The sequence below is a fragment of the Alexandromys fortis genome, unplaced genomic scaffold, assembly GCF_014885135.2.
Source record: "Alexandromys fortis isolate MF-2015 unplaced genomic scaffold, M_Fortis_MF-2015_v1.1 scaffold_32, whole genome shotgun sequence".
Classification (NCBI taxonomy): Eukaryota; Metazoa; Chordata; class Mammalia; order Rodentia; family Cricetidae; genus Alexandromys; species Alexandromys fortis.
In genome coordinates, this window is record NW_026067938.1 from 11319361 (window position 1) to 11333892 (window position 14532).

Consider the following 14532-nt stretch of genomic DNA (forward strand, 5'->3'; position numbering starts at 1 on the left):
TGTAGTGAAACTTTGTCTCAAAAAGGTAAAAAAATGTTTTTTCTAAAGTAGTGAAATAAATACATCTTTATTGTATCCTCCTTTAGATTACAATCCGTTTGTATAACAAAAAGAAGATATATATACATGGTTTCAGTTTCTTAATCTTTAAAATAAGCTACCTTAAAAATAAGATTAAAAATATTATCTTGAGTATTTAGAACAATGCCTAGTATTTGATAAGCATTAATATAACTATTATTGTTCTCATTAGTATTTTATGGGCAAAAGATCTATTACATATTATCCAATACAGAATGAAATGTTATTTTAACTAGAAAATACCTTTACTCATATCAACGTAACCTAATTCATTCAATAGGAACAACTATACATTCCTACATTATCTTTCCACATTGGAAGACTCTTAGTTACCACTATAAAACCATTCAGTAAACTGTCCTCATGTATAAGAAATTTTGCCTCTCTAAGAACTGTTTCTCCATCCCATTCCATGTATGGGTGTTCCTGTGAACCTTTTATACTAGTTAGCCCATCCTTTCAGGCCCAGATGAATAAAAAAGAAATTTGTATCATAACTTTAAATTGGTCAGGATATAATTTCTTCCATGACTGAAAACCTTCAAAAAGGCAGCCTCAGTATTTAACAAAACCAGAGAAAGAGAAAAGGCAGATCTGGAAGGGAAAGCTAGGTTAGGCAGGGGTTCTGAGAAGACAGGCAGAATAGTGAAAAGCGATATTTGACAACTTGCAGTCTTTTCCATTTCCTAAAACTGAACTACACCCCTTCAACTTGGCTTCACAAAGCACTTTACCTCTTTATAATGAATGGCTAGTTTTCGTTTAAGCCAACTCATGCTTTCTATGAACGAAAACTAAAGTGACTTCAACCAATAATAAGCAGCACAGAGTCCCTTCGTATATTTGCCTGCAGTTTTTGTAGTTTCGGTGAATACAACTGATGGGAAAAATCTAACATTAGTAGTCAGCAATATACCATCTTCAGTAAGATGTCATACCATATTGTTGAGTCGGTCATCCACACTCTCATTGCTCCAATTTGGTAAGTCCTGATCATGCATGACTTCTTCAAAAGGACCTCCTCCTGTGGCCATGTTGGCTTTAATAATTAACTCTCTGCAAAATAAGTAAAAACTAATCTTTTTAACACATAAAGATAAACTTTATTTTAAAATTTATTTATATTTATATTGTGTGTATGCACGTTTTTGCACGTAAGTACAAAGATCAGAGGACAACTTTCTGGAGTCAGTTCTCTCCTTCCACTGTGTGATCTGGAAATGAAACTTAGTCATTAGGTTTGAAGAATAGGCATTTTCATATGCTAAACTATCTTGCTGGCCCAAACTTCAGATTTAAATCATTCTATCAAATTTAGTAATATAAAGGAATCACTGAAACATGAATTTTAAGAGCTAGAATGTCAACCACATGCCACAGATAAACTGATTTATCTTCTATACATATTAACATGAGTTAAGGAGCAAGAGTGAAGGACACACATGTTTGTAATCTCAGTACTAGGAGGTAGAAGAATCACATGGTCAAGACCAGTCTGAGCTAAGTAAGAGCTTTAAGATCTTGCTTCAAATAAAAAAGGACAAGTGCACTAAATATTTTTCCGAGTGCCTATTGCTTCATACTGCTATATTAATCTTCTGAAAGTCTACCAAACTCATAAATCCTCCCTGCAGAGGTTTTTGGTATTTGATTTTTTTTTTTTTTTTTTTGGTGGTGTTGTTTTGGGGTTTTGAACTCCATCCATCCATCCATCCATCCATCCGTTTGTTTATTACGGGTGGTGGTGCATGCCACAATGCAGATATGGAGACCAAAACAGCCTGTAGAAATCAATCTCTCCTCCTACATGGAACTTGAGGACTGAATTTCAGTTGTCAGGCTTTGTGAAAAGCATCTCTATCCAATAACCTAGGCCCTGTTTTATTTTTTGAGACCAGTCTTACTATGTAGCCAGGCTGGCTTTGTCTTAGCCTCCCAAGTGCTAGAATTAGAGGTATGGACCAACAAACCCAGCAAGATACCCCATGAAGGTTTTTCTTGTGGACATGAAAATGGTACTGAATATTAATTATGTCTGGGTCAGAGAGGAGAAACAGAAGCAACAGAGTTGGAACAAAAGCACAGGGTCAGAAGTAGAAATGACCATGAGAAAAGGTTTCCAAACGGTCATGAACAAGATTCTGGATTTTCACTAGATATCAGATTATCATGTTGAAAGGGTGGCACAAAAAGGAAAAAAAAAATCAAGATAACTTTATTTAATATGGAAAAATCACTAACTACAAACAAAAGGAATAAACTTTTAATAGTCAGGTAATTTTACCAGAATCATTCAGTTAAAGAGCAAAAATTATAAATTCAATTTGCTCTGACTCTAAGAACCTAAATCATTCCATCTAATAATATCAAACATCATCATCCATGGTAAAACAGGATTTATCTCACAGATATTTTAATGTTATAATATCTGTTAGAATAATATATCAACAATTATGCAGCATATTAAAATTTTATCTAAAGATATAAAGTAGCATAAAATTCCACACAATAATAACTTGAAAAATCTTAAAACTCAAATCAAAACAAAACAATACTTGCTTACAGTTACATATATATTTATTCTGGGTTTCTTGTTTTGGGGGATGATCTGTCTTTTTGGTACTCAACAGGGAACCTGAGGCCTTACACATGGTAGGCAAGTGCTCTATCACGTCTATATGCCATACCATTTAACAATTCTCTGAAACATTAGAAAGAAGCATATCTTATTCTATTTTACACATATATAGGTGTACTGTGTGTGTGCATGTGTGTATGTGTGTTCATATGTGGGAGGATACATGTAGAGACTGGAAGACAATTTCAGATGTCATCTTCAGTAACAGCATCCTTGGACACAGGGTCTCTCATTAGTCAGTTCACCAATTAGGTTAGAATGGCTAATAACCAGCATTGTCACATAAGTTTTAGGGACCACACTCAAGTCCTTGCACATTTAATGTAAGCATTTAGTGAGCCACCTCTTCAGCTCAAAAAAAAACATATAAGTCAACATTATTAAAACATGGAGAACAATCTTATTAAAATCAGAATGCCACATATCTGTTACTTGGCACTATTCAAAATTCTATCAAGCAGAAAAATAAGAAACACAAGTAATAATAGGGAAAAGAAAGAATGGTATTCTTAAATAATATGCACTAAAAAAAATTACAGAACTTCAAGCTATCACCGTGTTGGTTTGAACATACATGGTCCCTTTAGATTCATGTGTTTAAATATTTGGCCTATAGGGAATGGCACTATTAGGAGGTATGACCTTGTTGGAGGAAGTGTGTCACTGTAGAGATAGGCTTTGAAGCTCAAGCCATGCCCATTGACAGTTCATTTCCTGTTGCCTTCAGATCAAGATGTAGAACTCTCAGATCCTTCTACAGCACCATGTCTGGTGCAAACCGCTATGCTCCACACCATGACGATAATGGATTAAACCTCTGAAACTGTAAGCCAGCACCAATTAAATGTTTTTCTTTATAAGAGTTACCGTGGTCATGGTGTCTCTTTCACAGAAATACAAACCCTAACTAGGACAATCACCAACAACTTTAAAAGAAGAGGGAAAATGATGCACTTAATGACAAAATATATAATGAAGACTGGCACTTAATTCTATGGAGGAGAAATACAGTAACCTTTACTCTTTTCTCTGATTCATATATTTGAACATTTACACCATTTCATTTGTTTAGGTTTTTGAGACCGGGTTTCTCTGCAACTTTGGACCTTGTCCTGGAACGAGCTCTTGTAGACCAGCCTGGCCCCGAGTTTACAGAGGTCCACCTGCCTCTGCCTCCCGAGTGCTGGGATTAAAAATGTGTGCCACCACCGCTCAGCTTCATTTACATCATTTTGTATTAGAAATATTCTTAACTTTTAAAATAATATCCACAGACAGGTATGTTCACTGAACTGAACATACCTGAACATTAAAGTTACTTAATATACTCTAGATGCAATGGTATAACTTGAATTAATAAGGAATAGGAGCTCAAAAAATAGGCAATAGAAGTAGGCCTGCATTTAAAAGCACTAAAAGCAAATTATTTCAAGAGGAAAAAATGGGACTGAGAAGATGGCTCAGCGGGTTAAGTACTTAACACACAAATCTAACAATTTGAGTTCAAATCCCCAGAATCCTGGCAAAAGCTGAATGCAGTCGTATCAACATCTATATTCCAATCATGATCCCATGGAAGACATGGAGACAGGACAATCCCTGGAAATTTATGGTCAGCAGCAGTGACCAATAAGAAAGACTCAATCTCAAACAAGGTGGAAGATGAGAATCAACGCCCAATGGTGTCATCTGACTTCCCTATTACTCCATGTTCCTGACACAAAGGTGGTTCTTAAATGGAATATGCTGTGCTTTTTAAGTAAAGTAATAACTTTAATATAAAATAGGAATATTTTTGGCAAGAAGCTGGCCTTGGTAACCCATACGTGTAATCCCAGTACTAGGAAGGATAATTCAATGAAAGACTTCAGAGAAAACCTATCTCAAAACAAAAACAAAACACCAAAAATAAGACTGGTGATATAACTCAGTAGTATAGAGTTTGCTTAGCATGTGCAATACCCTGAGTTTGTTCCCAATACTGTGAAACTAAAAATGAATTTGAAGAGAAAATGTTTACATTCTAAATTTATATTAAATTTTGAACTAAAACTCACAGCTTGTTCTAAAGATGTATTTATGCATTAATGACTTTAAAGATTAAAACTATATAGTTTGGAGAAAATATCAAATATTTTTTTAAAAATCTCTTCTCGATGGCTAATAAAGTTTTGTCTACTAGACCAGTGAGATGGCTCAGGTCATTCATTCAGTCTTCTTTCCTCACTGAGTCAATCCAGCAGACTCAGTACTGGTGTAGGGCTGTTGTAGCTTTGCTGAACCTGATTGTGGGTCAGTATCTTTAAGATGTAGCAGAGGCAAAGGCAAATATGTATGACTTAGATAGGCATGCAAATAAGATTCAAAGCAATTAAGAGGGGAAGAAAATAACAACAGAGAGTATTATTGTGGATGAAAGCATATGTGTAGATTTGTGTCTTGAATTTCTAGGAGGTTAAAAAGACTAGAGGACAGCCAAATGCGTACTAGTGAGGTTTTGGAAGGCTTCAGGCCTAAACAACTTACCAAAGGAATGAAAGAAGGGCAGGTGAGTCCCATTGTTCCCACAGCTATAAAGTGATCTACTAGGGTGAAAACTACTCTAACAGTGCCCCTAACAGACGGCCAAAGCTGCCTACGGATGAGAACTATCCTAGATGATTCAAGAGAACAATGGATTGTAGAATACTGGGGCTCTAATACAAGTTGTGGCCAGGCTGCCTTGGTTCCTAGCAGTCCCTAGGGATACCAGGTCAATACCACCTAGAGATGGATATGGAGCGTGGTATAATAGGATTGAGGTGGGCAATATCTCCCCAGAATACGCTGTGCACATTTCTCCTGAGATTAGAATGTTTGTGTGATGGATGTTAAGACCCTACAACTCAAGATAGCACATTCTAGATCAGAATATGAAAAAATCAAATTAGTAATGAGCTCAGCTATGGCTCTTTTTGTGGCCAGGTGTGGCTAATGGAGCGGAAATATGGTGGCTGCAGAACTGTCCCAGAGTGTCAGATCTGGAAAGCCCAACACAGAATAGGCCTGAAATCACTGCACCTTGCCACTCTCAACTTCCCTTTGCTCAAGGGGTGGGGAGGTGGAACAATTCACTGAGAATGGTTGCAGAGCAGAGACCTAAAGGGCTTCCTAGCCACACAGCTGTATCCAACAATGCCCTTTTAAGGAACAATTGATACAAACAGCATCTTTTTGAGTTGCATTGAACCTTACTGACTGTATCTCCTTAGATACTGTATCTCTGATACAGGTGCTGAATCCCAAGACCAACTAGCACATGCCTAGAACAGACAATGGTGGTCCTGCAGAGATCCTGTCTAGGTGCTATTAAAAGGTCTTAATTAAATAATGCTAACCTGAGTATCTTCCAGATTTAGAAAAGCACCTGAAAATTCAAAAACCCAACTACAGGCACAAGGATGGGAAAATATACACATAAGGTACAGAGGCCAGGCACTCTTGGGAGTTTTATAGTTGGATAAGGCATAAATGATAGCGCTTACAATGGGAGAAAAGTCCTACAACAGCCTGTGCCTATGTAAGCAAAAACATCAGTTAAGGAGCTACTACCAGAAGCCACAAGACTACTAATAATACCAATACCATGGGCAAGTTACCTCTCTATGAGGTACAATGTGATCTATTGCCACTGTTACTGGTTGTGTGACATAACTGGGTGTTAAGACCCTACAACTTAAGACAGCACATTCTGGATCAGAATATGGAGAAATCAAGTTAGGAGTGAGCTCCCTCCTTGCTGATCAGCCAAAAACCATTATGAAGGCTGGGGCTTGAAATTGTTGTCTACATCCTATTTAGATATGGTCACAAGAGTATTTAACACCATATGCATGCCAACAAAGATGTACCCATTGGTATAAGTGCCAAGACTTTGGTGAAGTATAAACACTTGTTTTTTTAGTAAGATTTAAGACAACTCCAGAAAAGGGGAGTAAACTTTAAATTTGATACTGTAAAACCAACATGTGTAGCTAAGGAAGTCATAGACCCCAATAGAAAAGGTATGGCAAGCTATGTATATGAGAACTTTCAAAATTCTTCCCGTCAAAATTCTTTTCAACATTTATGATTATGCCCATAAATTACAGTTACATTTATGCTCATAAACTATTGCTGCTGTCAACCTTGCTTGGCAGGGGAAGTTTATTTTTGCTTTGAACAGCAGCTACAGAAGAGATTCATAAGCAGTCCAAGTACTGAGAACAAGTCACTGTTGCTGTAACAAAGAGGTCCAGTATTCACCTCTAAGTGGGAGAAAATAATCATACATCTCCCCCTACCCACCCACACACTAGGCTCAGGAAACATTATGGAAGAGAGGGCTAAAGGTGTGCCAGAATACGGAAGAGGAGAAGTTTTGGACTCTGTGCTCTGCGCATCATACAGCTGTTGTCATCTTGAAATCAGAGCATGAAACCCACGCAACACTGGGACCACTGACAGTCCCTCAGGGAAAGAAAGGCTCCTGAGGCACACATGGCTACAACACTTAACAATGGTTGGGAGAAAAGAGACTGTTCTTCATTGGTGTACCTATAAGCAACCCTAAATTAAATTTGCTAGTTCAGCAAGATGAACTAGAATGGAATAATTTCTCTGATCTGTTCCTGCTCTATTACGAGGGTGAATTTGGTTCCCTAGAAAAAGTCAGTCATCAACAATATTTAATAACCTTAAATTTTAAATTTGTTTAAAGGGCACACTAATATAGAAGTAAATTAGCATAAAGCTAGAGCTGGTTATGGTGACTCGTGCCTGTACTCTTCACACTTGTGAGACGAAGGAAGGAGGCTATAGCAAGCTCAATGCCAGCCTGAGCTATAGGAGAGATCCTGCCACAACCAAAAAAGAAATACAGAAAGCTGTAGCTGGGGAGATGGCTCAGTGGTTAAGAGCATATACTGCTCCTGCACAGGATCTGAGTTCCATTTTCAGCACCCATACCAAGTGGCTCACAACCACCTGTAACTCCAACTATAGGCAATTTGCCATCCTCTTCTGGCCTTCATGGGTACCTGCACTCACATGCACCTAAACAACTATGCACACGCGCGCGCTCGCGCACACAGACACACACACACACACACACACACACACACAGAGACAGAAAAACAGACATGCAGGCAGACATAACTGAAAATAAAACTATAAAAATAAAAAAGTATAAAGCTAAATAAATACATGTGAATCAATTCTCAAATTAACATTCAGTAAATTTCTTAAAGATACTAGTGTATCTCTCCTGTGAAATAGGAGGGCTGGGGAGTCAGCTCAGTTGGTAAAGCACTTGATAAAAAATAAGAATCTGAGTTCAGATCCCCAACACTCACATCAACAGCTGACCACATGGTATGTATGTACCTATAATCTTGACCCTGGGGGGAGGAGCACAACAGAAGATTCCCTAGGTCTTGCACTACCAAGACAAAATTAAACAAAAACAATATACCCACAGAAGATCTTTTCTATTGCCCTTTCAATTAAAGACTTAAAAAATAAAAATTCAATAAATGGAGTTGATGAGGTGGCTCTGAGCAGTTACAGGTACTTGCCACCAAGTCTAACATTTGAGTTTGATTCCTGAACACTGTAATGCAGCAAAGAACTGACTCTACAAGGTGTCCTCTGACTTCCATCTATGTGCCCAAATGCACACACAATAAATAAATGTATTTAAGTTTTAAAAACTGAGCAGATTTCTAAAACTCAGGATACCTTCTTCAAATTGGAAAAACAAAAACATAACTCCAAAGATTTAGTGGAAGATAAGAGAAATAGTGAAATTTACAACAAAATGTAGCGTTCAATTTGAATTGTCAAGAAGTTTCAACAATGTGAGGCAAATGCAGGAAAATCATTGGAAATATGAGGCAAGCCAGGGGTACACAGAGAGACCTTAAGTAAAAAAAGGGAAAAGGCACTTAACCTCACAACATAGCTTACCAACTGAACTAGTTATTGTATTAAGTCTTTTACCATATGGCTAATTATGGTGTACATTTCTTCTTTTTATTGCAGCAATTTTTAAAAAAGTTTATTTTAATGTTGTCTGAGTTAGGGTTTCTATTGCTGTGAAAAGACACCATGACCACAGCTATTGTGAGATTTGTACACTGTGTGAAGGGGCATTGCTGTGACTGGTGTAATAAAAAGCTAAACAGCTAAAAAGGTTAGGCAGGATTTCTGGGGACAGAGAGAACTCTGGGAAGAAGGTTGGAATCGCCAGTCACATAGAGAGGAAACAGGAGGTGCAAAAATGGAAGATAGGCCATGTGATAGAATGTAGATTAATATAAATGGGTTAATTTAAGCTAGAAGAGCTAGTTAAGAACAAGCCTACACTATAGGCCAAGCTTTTATAATTAATAATAAATCTCCCTGTCATAATTTGTAAGCTGACAGTCCAAAGAAAAATCTATTACACACACAACTCTTATAAAGGAAAACATTTAATTGGAGTGCTTATAGTTTCAGAGTTTTAGTCCTTTATCATCATGGCAGGACAAGGCAGCGTACAGGTAGACATGGTACTAGTGAAGGAGCTTAAGAGTTCTACATCTTGATCCACAGGCAACAGGAAGTAAACTGTGATGTGGCCATAGCTTGAGCATAGAAGACCTCAAAGCCTACCCCCACATACTTCCTCCAACAAGGCCACATCTAATCCAAGAAAGCCATACTCCCTATAGTGCTAATCCCTTTGGGGACATTCTTTTTCAAACCATGATATAGGTGTTTTGCCTGCATATATGTCTACATATGCCATGTGTATCTCTGATACCCTCATCCATGGTTACCAGCTCCTATCAGACCCTTCCAACAGATTACAAACCAACTACCTACCTACACATCTTCCCATCGGTTCCAAAACATTCCTCTTCTGTGTCAATAAAATCTAAAATCAGTCTTAAAGCACCAATTCCTATCAAATCCCTTCTAAATAATGATGTTCCTTTTCCACTCTTCTGGATAACTCAGAAAAAAAAAATAACTATTTGCCGACTATTTTTATTAACTAATACTCAGTTTTTCCTCTTTTAAAAGGTATACAGTAAAAACACTACTCTACCTTGTTCATCATGTTGTACTATCCTACCCTCGATAACAGTGACTCCTAGTTTTGCTCACCATTCCCTGCTGTGGTGATCTGAATACAACTGATCCCATAACCTCACAGGGAGTAGCACTATTAGGAGTTGCGGCTTTGTTGGAGTGGGTATGGCCTTGTTGGAGGAAGTGTGTTACTTTAAGAGTGGGTTCTGAGGTTTCCTATGCTCAGGATACCACCCAGTGTCTCAGTCGACTTCCTGTTACCTGCAAGATGTAGGACTCTCAGCTTCAGCACCATATCTACCTGCAGGCCATCATGCTGATGATCACGATGATAATGAACCTCTGAAACTGTAAGCCACAACCTCAATTAAATGCTTTCCGTGGTCATGGTGTCTCTTCACAGCAATAAAAACCCTAAGACACCTGCTTTTATGAACTGTGGGTATATATGATTTCTCTAAATGTTAGTCTCGATTCCAAAGCCCATTTTATCTTCCTCATTCCAATACCTTTTTCACTCTGGTAATTTGTTCAAGATAAGGAACTTAAATTTCCTCTCTGACCCTACTTCTTGCATTCTACTATGTCACAGCATAATTTTGCTGAACCTGTTCTTGATTCTGAATACTTCAGTCCCGTCTATTTTCTTCTTACCTTTGTAATCTTTTGCACTCTTACTCACAAACCATGGAATTATTATAAAAATGTCTTCCTAGCATTTCCTACCTATTTGCTCTTTCTGCTAACTCTAGGAAAGCAATTACCTGCTTTGTTTCTACACACACCCTGTCAAAGTGGTATTGAATTTGGTTTGACTTTTGACTTTGTTAAGGCATATATACGATATGATATTCATACACCATCATGGGGTAATGATGCATCTTGTCTATTTTACTCACTGCCTTATCCACAAACATTTGTCATTACACAATACATTAGAAGCACTCAAATTTATAAAATCAATGCATTATTATTATGCATTGCCTGTCAACTTCAAATCAAATTCCCTAATATGACATTCCTTTCTGGTTTTTCCACCACAGCTGATATCTGCTTCTTATCAATCGAATAAATCTCACTGAGAAATTCCCAAGTGAATTCAGTCAATTACCCTGTATTTTCATTCCTCGTATCCATCTTCCTTAATTTTTTCTTTTAGTAAAAGTATTTTATAATAATTATCATTCTTTTTATCTCACAAAATGTCAACTACAATGCAGTCATTTAGCAGTAAACTCTCACATTTGCCTTTTCCTAACTTTCTATTCTATTTTGTTATGATCTTCCAGCATAAAAACAAAACACTGAGAACTGTCAACTGAGACATAAATCAACTACCAGTCTGTAGTTCTGCATATCAGCCTCATTTCTGTTCCTCATAAGGGAGTTTGAATATTTGTTTGCTTTCACAGAAAGCAAGAACAAATTAAACAATTTTAAAAATAAGCTAGCTATTTTAGCAGGTCATGGTGGTTCACATCTATAATCCTAACCCTTGGGAGGTGGAAGCAAGTAAATCAACAGTTCAAGGACATCCTCAACGATACCAGCCAAGGGTACAGAGATGCTGTTTCAAGCACAGAAAGAGAACAGGGGCTAGAGAGATGGCTCAGAAGTTAACGGTACTTGTTGCTCATTAGAGGGCCCATGTTTGACTGTGCAGGACAGAATAGACTTGAATTTCTGATCCTCCTGTCTCATCTACCCAATTCCTGGGATTAGAGGTATATAGCACTTGCCCAGTTTTTATTAAAAATACATGGGAGAAACAAACTCAGATTCTTTCTGCAGATATATACATATACATATATTTTTTTAAAAAAGACCAATTACTTCTAAAACACTTTAGACAAAATTCCTTCTAGTTTTCATCCTTTAGTGATTATATTTCCTTTCTAAACAGCATTCCACATATCCCAGGCTGGCCTCAAATTTGGCTACGTAGCTTTCAGTATGGCCTTGAACCTTCAGTCTCTACTTCCCTAATCTGGGATTACAAGCATTCACCACCAGTCCTGTTTATTTGGTGTTGGAGAACAAACCTAGGGCAATAATAGTGTATACTAGGCAAGTACTCTATCATAAGCTAATCCCCAGTCCTAGCCATTTATCCTCTACACAGACCTTTTCTGAGACAGAGCTTCTCTGTAGCTTTGGAACTAGCTCTTGTAGACCAGGCTGGCCTCAAACTCAGAAATCCACCTGCCTCTGCCTCCTGAGTGATGGGGTTAAAGGCATGCACCACCACCACTTGGCTCAATTTCTTTTAACTTTAACTGAATTTATATTCCCCCAGCACTAACTTACGGAGCAAGGCACTGTGCCCAGAACTAATGTTCAAAGTAATTTTAGATAACTAAACCAATGTCTGTCAATTGTGGGCATAAAAAGCAGAAGAGACTATGAAAAAAAGATAAAGCCAACCAAGAAATTCAAAAGGCCATAACTTGAGAAGAAATGGACTTGAGAAGAGGGTCTACCCAAATACTTGTCATACTACAAATACAAACTCAAATGATCTTGAAAAAATTCTGTCAAAACAAAGGAATCTCAGAAAGTACTGTATAATATTTTTTTAACTTAGCTACTAGGAATTGCACGACTGTTTTCTAACGAAGGAAGAGTACTCCACAACGGCATGTCAAAGGGAAGAGAGCGAGCAGAGACCTTCAATCCTGCACCAGTTTCTAGACTGCAAGCCCCAGCATTAAGTGTTCCCAATTTTAATATAAAGGAAACATACCAACGTGTAAACTGTTTAGAAACAAAATTTTCAGAAATACCTTTCTGTTCCACAGTTCCAAGCACTCAGGGTTAGGAACGGCTTATTAGAAAAAAAGAATCACCAGTAAATTCTTACACTTTTAAGTACAGAAAACAAACACTAATGTTTCAGATAACCAAGTGTAATCTTTAAAAACTCTTAAACTAAAATTTACCTTCTCATAGACATTTAGGTACCCCAACTCTCTTAAGATCCTTCCAGACAAGGTGTAACATCCACTTTGGAATATAATGAAAAAAAGCCTCATTACCATTTAAAGACCCACGAAGAAGTTTACTCTCCTAAGTCGTTAACTCCCCGTTACTCAAACCATTCAAGACCTTGTTACTCTATAATCTGTTTAGAAAGTCTCACTCATAAGAATAATTTTTCATGACATTTACGAGGTGTACCTTCAACTTCAAAATCAGAATTGGCGTCGGCAGCCCACTGGCAGGCCCAGACCAGGAAGGTGATGGGGAAAGGCAGAAGCAGGTGCACCCCGCGGCTCTAGTAACCAGAGAACACAGAAGGCGGGGTCTGGAAAGCGGTTACGGGGCGGGGGGGGGGGGTGGTAGGGGCACCCAGAAAGCCCGCTTCTTCTAGCGCCAAAACACGAGCTGTTACCTAGTTCACACAACACTTAGCTAATAACAGCCATGGAGGAGGAGTTGCTTTGTTTCGATTTTTTTTTGGGGGGGGGGGGGAGACGACAAGGCGAGCTGCGCAGGAGCGGGCCGCATATGGAAAAAAAGTTCGTTCAGGCACGCGCCCAATACCTAACACCTAGTCCCGAACCGCAGTTTCTGCAGAGCAAGAAACGCTATCTGGATCCCTCCGGGCCTCTCGGTGCCCCCGATTCTAGATTCGAAGCCACCGGATCTGCAGGAAGGGATGGAGAAGGGGCGGTGGGAGGGGCGCGGAGAAGGGTTATTAAATTAACCTTCTCCGCGCGAGGAGCCACTAGCTGCAGGCAGGAACGCCTACCCGGGCCTTTCTGCTCCAACAACACAAGCGACAGCAGAAAGTGCGTGGTGGACCCGGGTCGCAAACGCTCTCCACCCAGGATTCGGGCCGCGTGGGGGGGACTCACACGATGGAATCTGGCGGGTGGGGTGGGAGGGGAGTGGGAGGGCGGCCACTAGGCCGCAGGCCGGCCGCCAAGGCCTGCTTCCCTGAGAACGCATCACCCCAACTGCAGCTCGGCTTCCCCTCCACCCTGGAGCACCCGGGCACCGCGTGAGGGGGTCCCGGGGTCAGGCCGAGGCGACAAGACTGTGCAGGCGCCAGCGCGTCCCCAAGGCGCTCACCAGACATGGTGTCAAGTCAGGGGCTGAGAGGCGCCAATGTCAGCCGAGGGGGATGACGATCGCGCAGCCAGGGGACCCCAGAGCCGAAACGGGCAGGCGTGGCCCCAGAAGCCCGGCCCGGCGCCTCCAGGCTCTCGGGCCCGCGGTTGCCAAGGGCCGCAGACGCGCAGGCATTACCTGTAAACGAAGGCGCCCCTCCTGCCGAGGGCGGAGTGGCAGTCGGCCCCCACAGGAGCCGCCGCCGAGCAGCGGTTCTTCCTCGAAGACCGCGGCCGGGAGGCCCACAAGTTTCCTGACTGCCCAGAGCCCAATGGCCGCCTTCTCTACATTAGCTACTAGGCGCCAACCGCCGCAGCCACCGCCATCTTAGGACCTCATTGTGGTGGGAGAAGAGGGGCGGGGGAACTGCAGAGGGGGGCAACGCTCGGCGAGACGTGCGCCGTCTCCTCGGCAACGGCCGCGCGGGGGCGAGAACTCGCCTGGGCTGGAGCCGCAGTGCGAACCCGGGGCGCGCAGGACTGGGGTCACGTGACGCCCGGGAGCCTGTGGTGTCACTTGGGGCCTCTAGTCGGGAAAGGATTGAACCCAAAAGAACGACCTGAAACTACATATCCCAGAATGCCAACTCATCCGGGTACCCGAAT

The 14532-nt window shown here is 40.3% G+C and overlaps 1 protein-coding gene across 1 annotated transcript in view; it reads right to left on the reverse strand.

The window, feature by feature from the left end:
- Pcm1 (pericentriolar material 1) overlaps positions 1-14430 on the reverse strand; it is a 93882-nt gene extending 79452 nt beyond the window's left edge. Inside the window, exons 1-2 of the mRNA XM_050147268.1 lie at positions 14066-14430; positions 1020-1137 (exon numbers count right to left, since the gene is read on the reverse strand). Of these exons, the coding sequence (XP_050003225.1) occupies positions 1020-1115 (96 nt within the window). The 5' untranslated portion in view covers positions 1116-1137; positions 14066-14430. The remainder of the gene's footprint in view (positions 1-1019; positions 1138-14065) is intronic.
- Between the last annotated feature and the right edge of the window lie 102 nt (positions 14431-14532).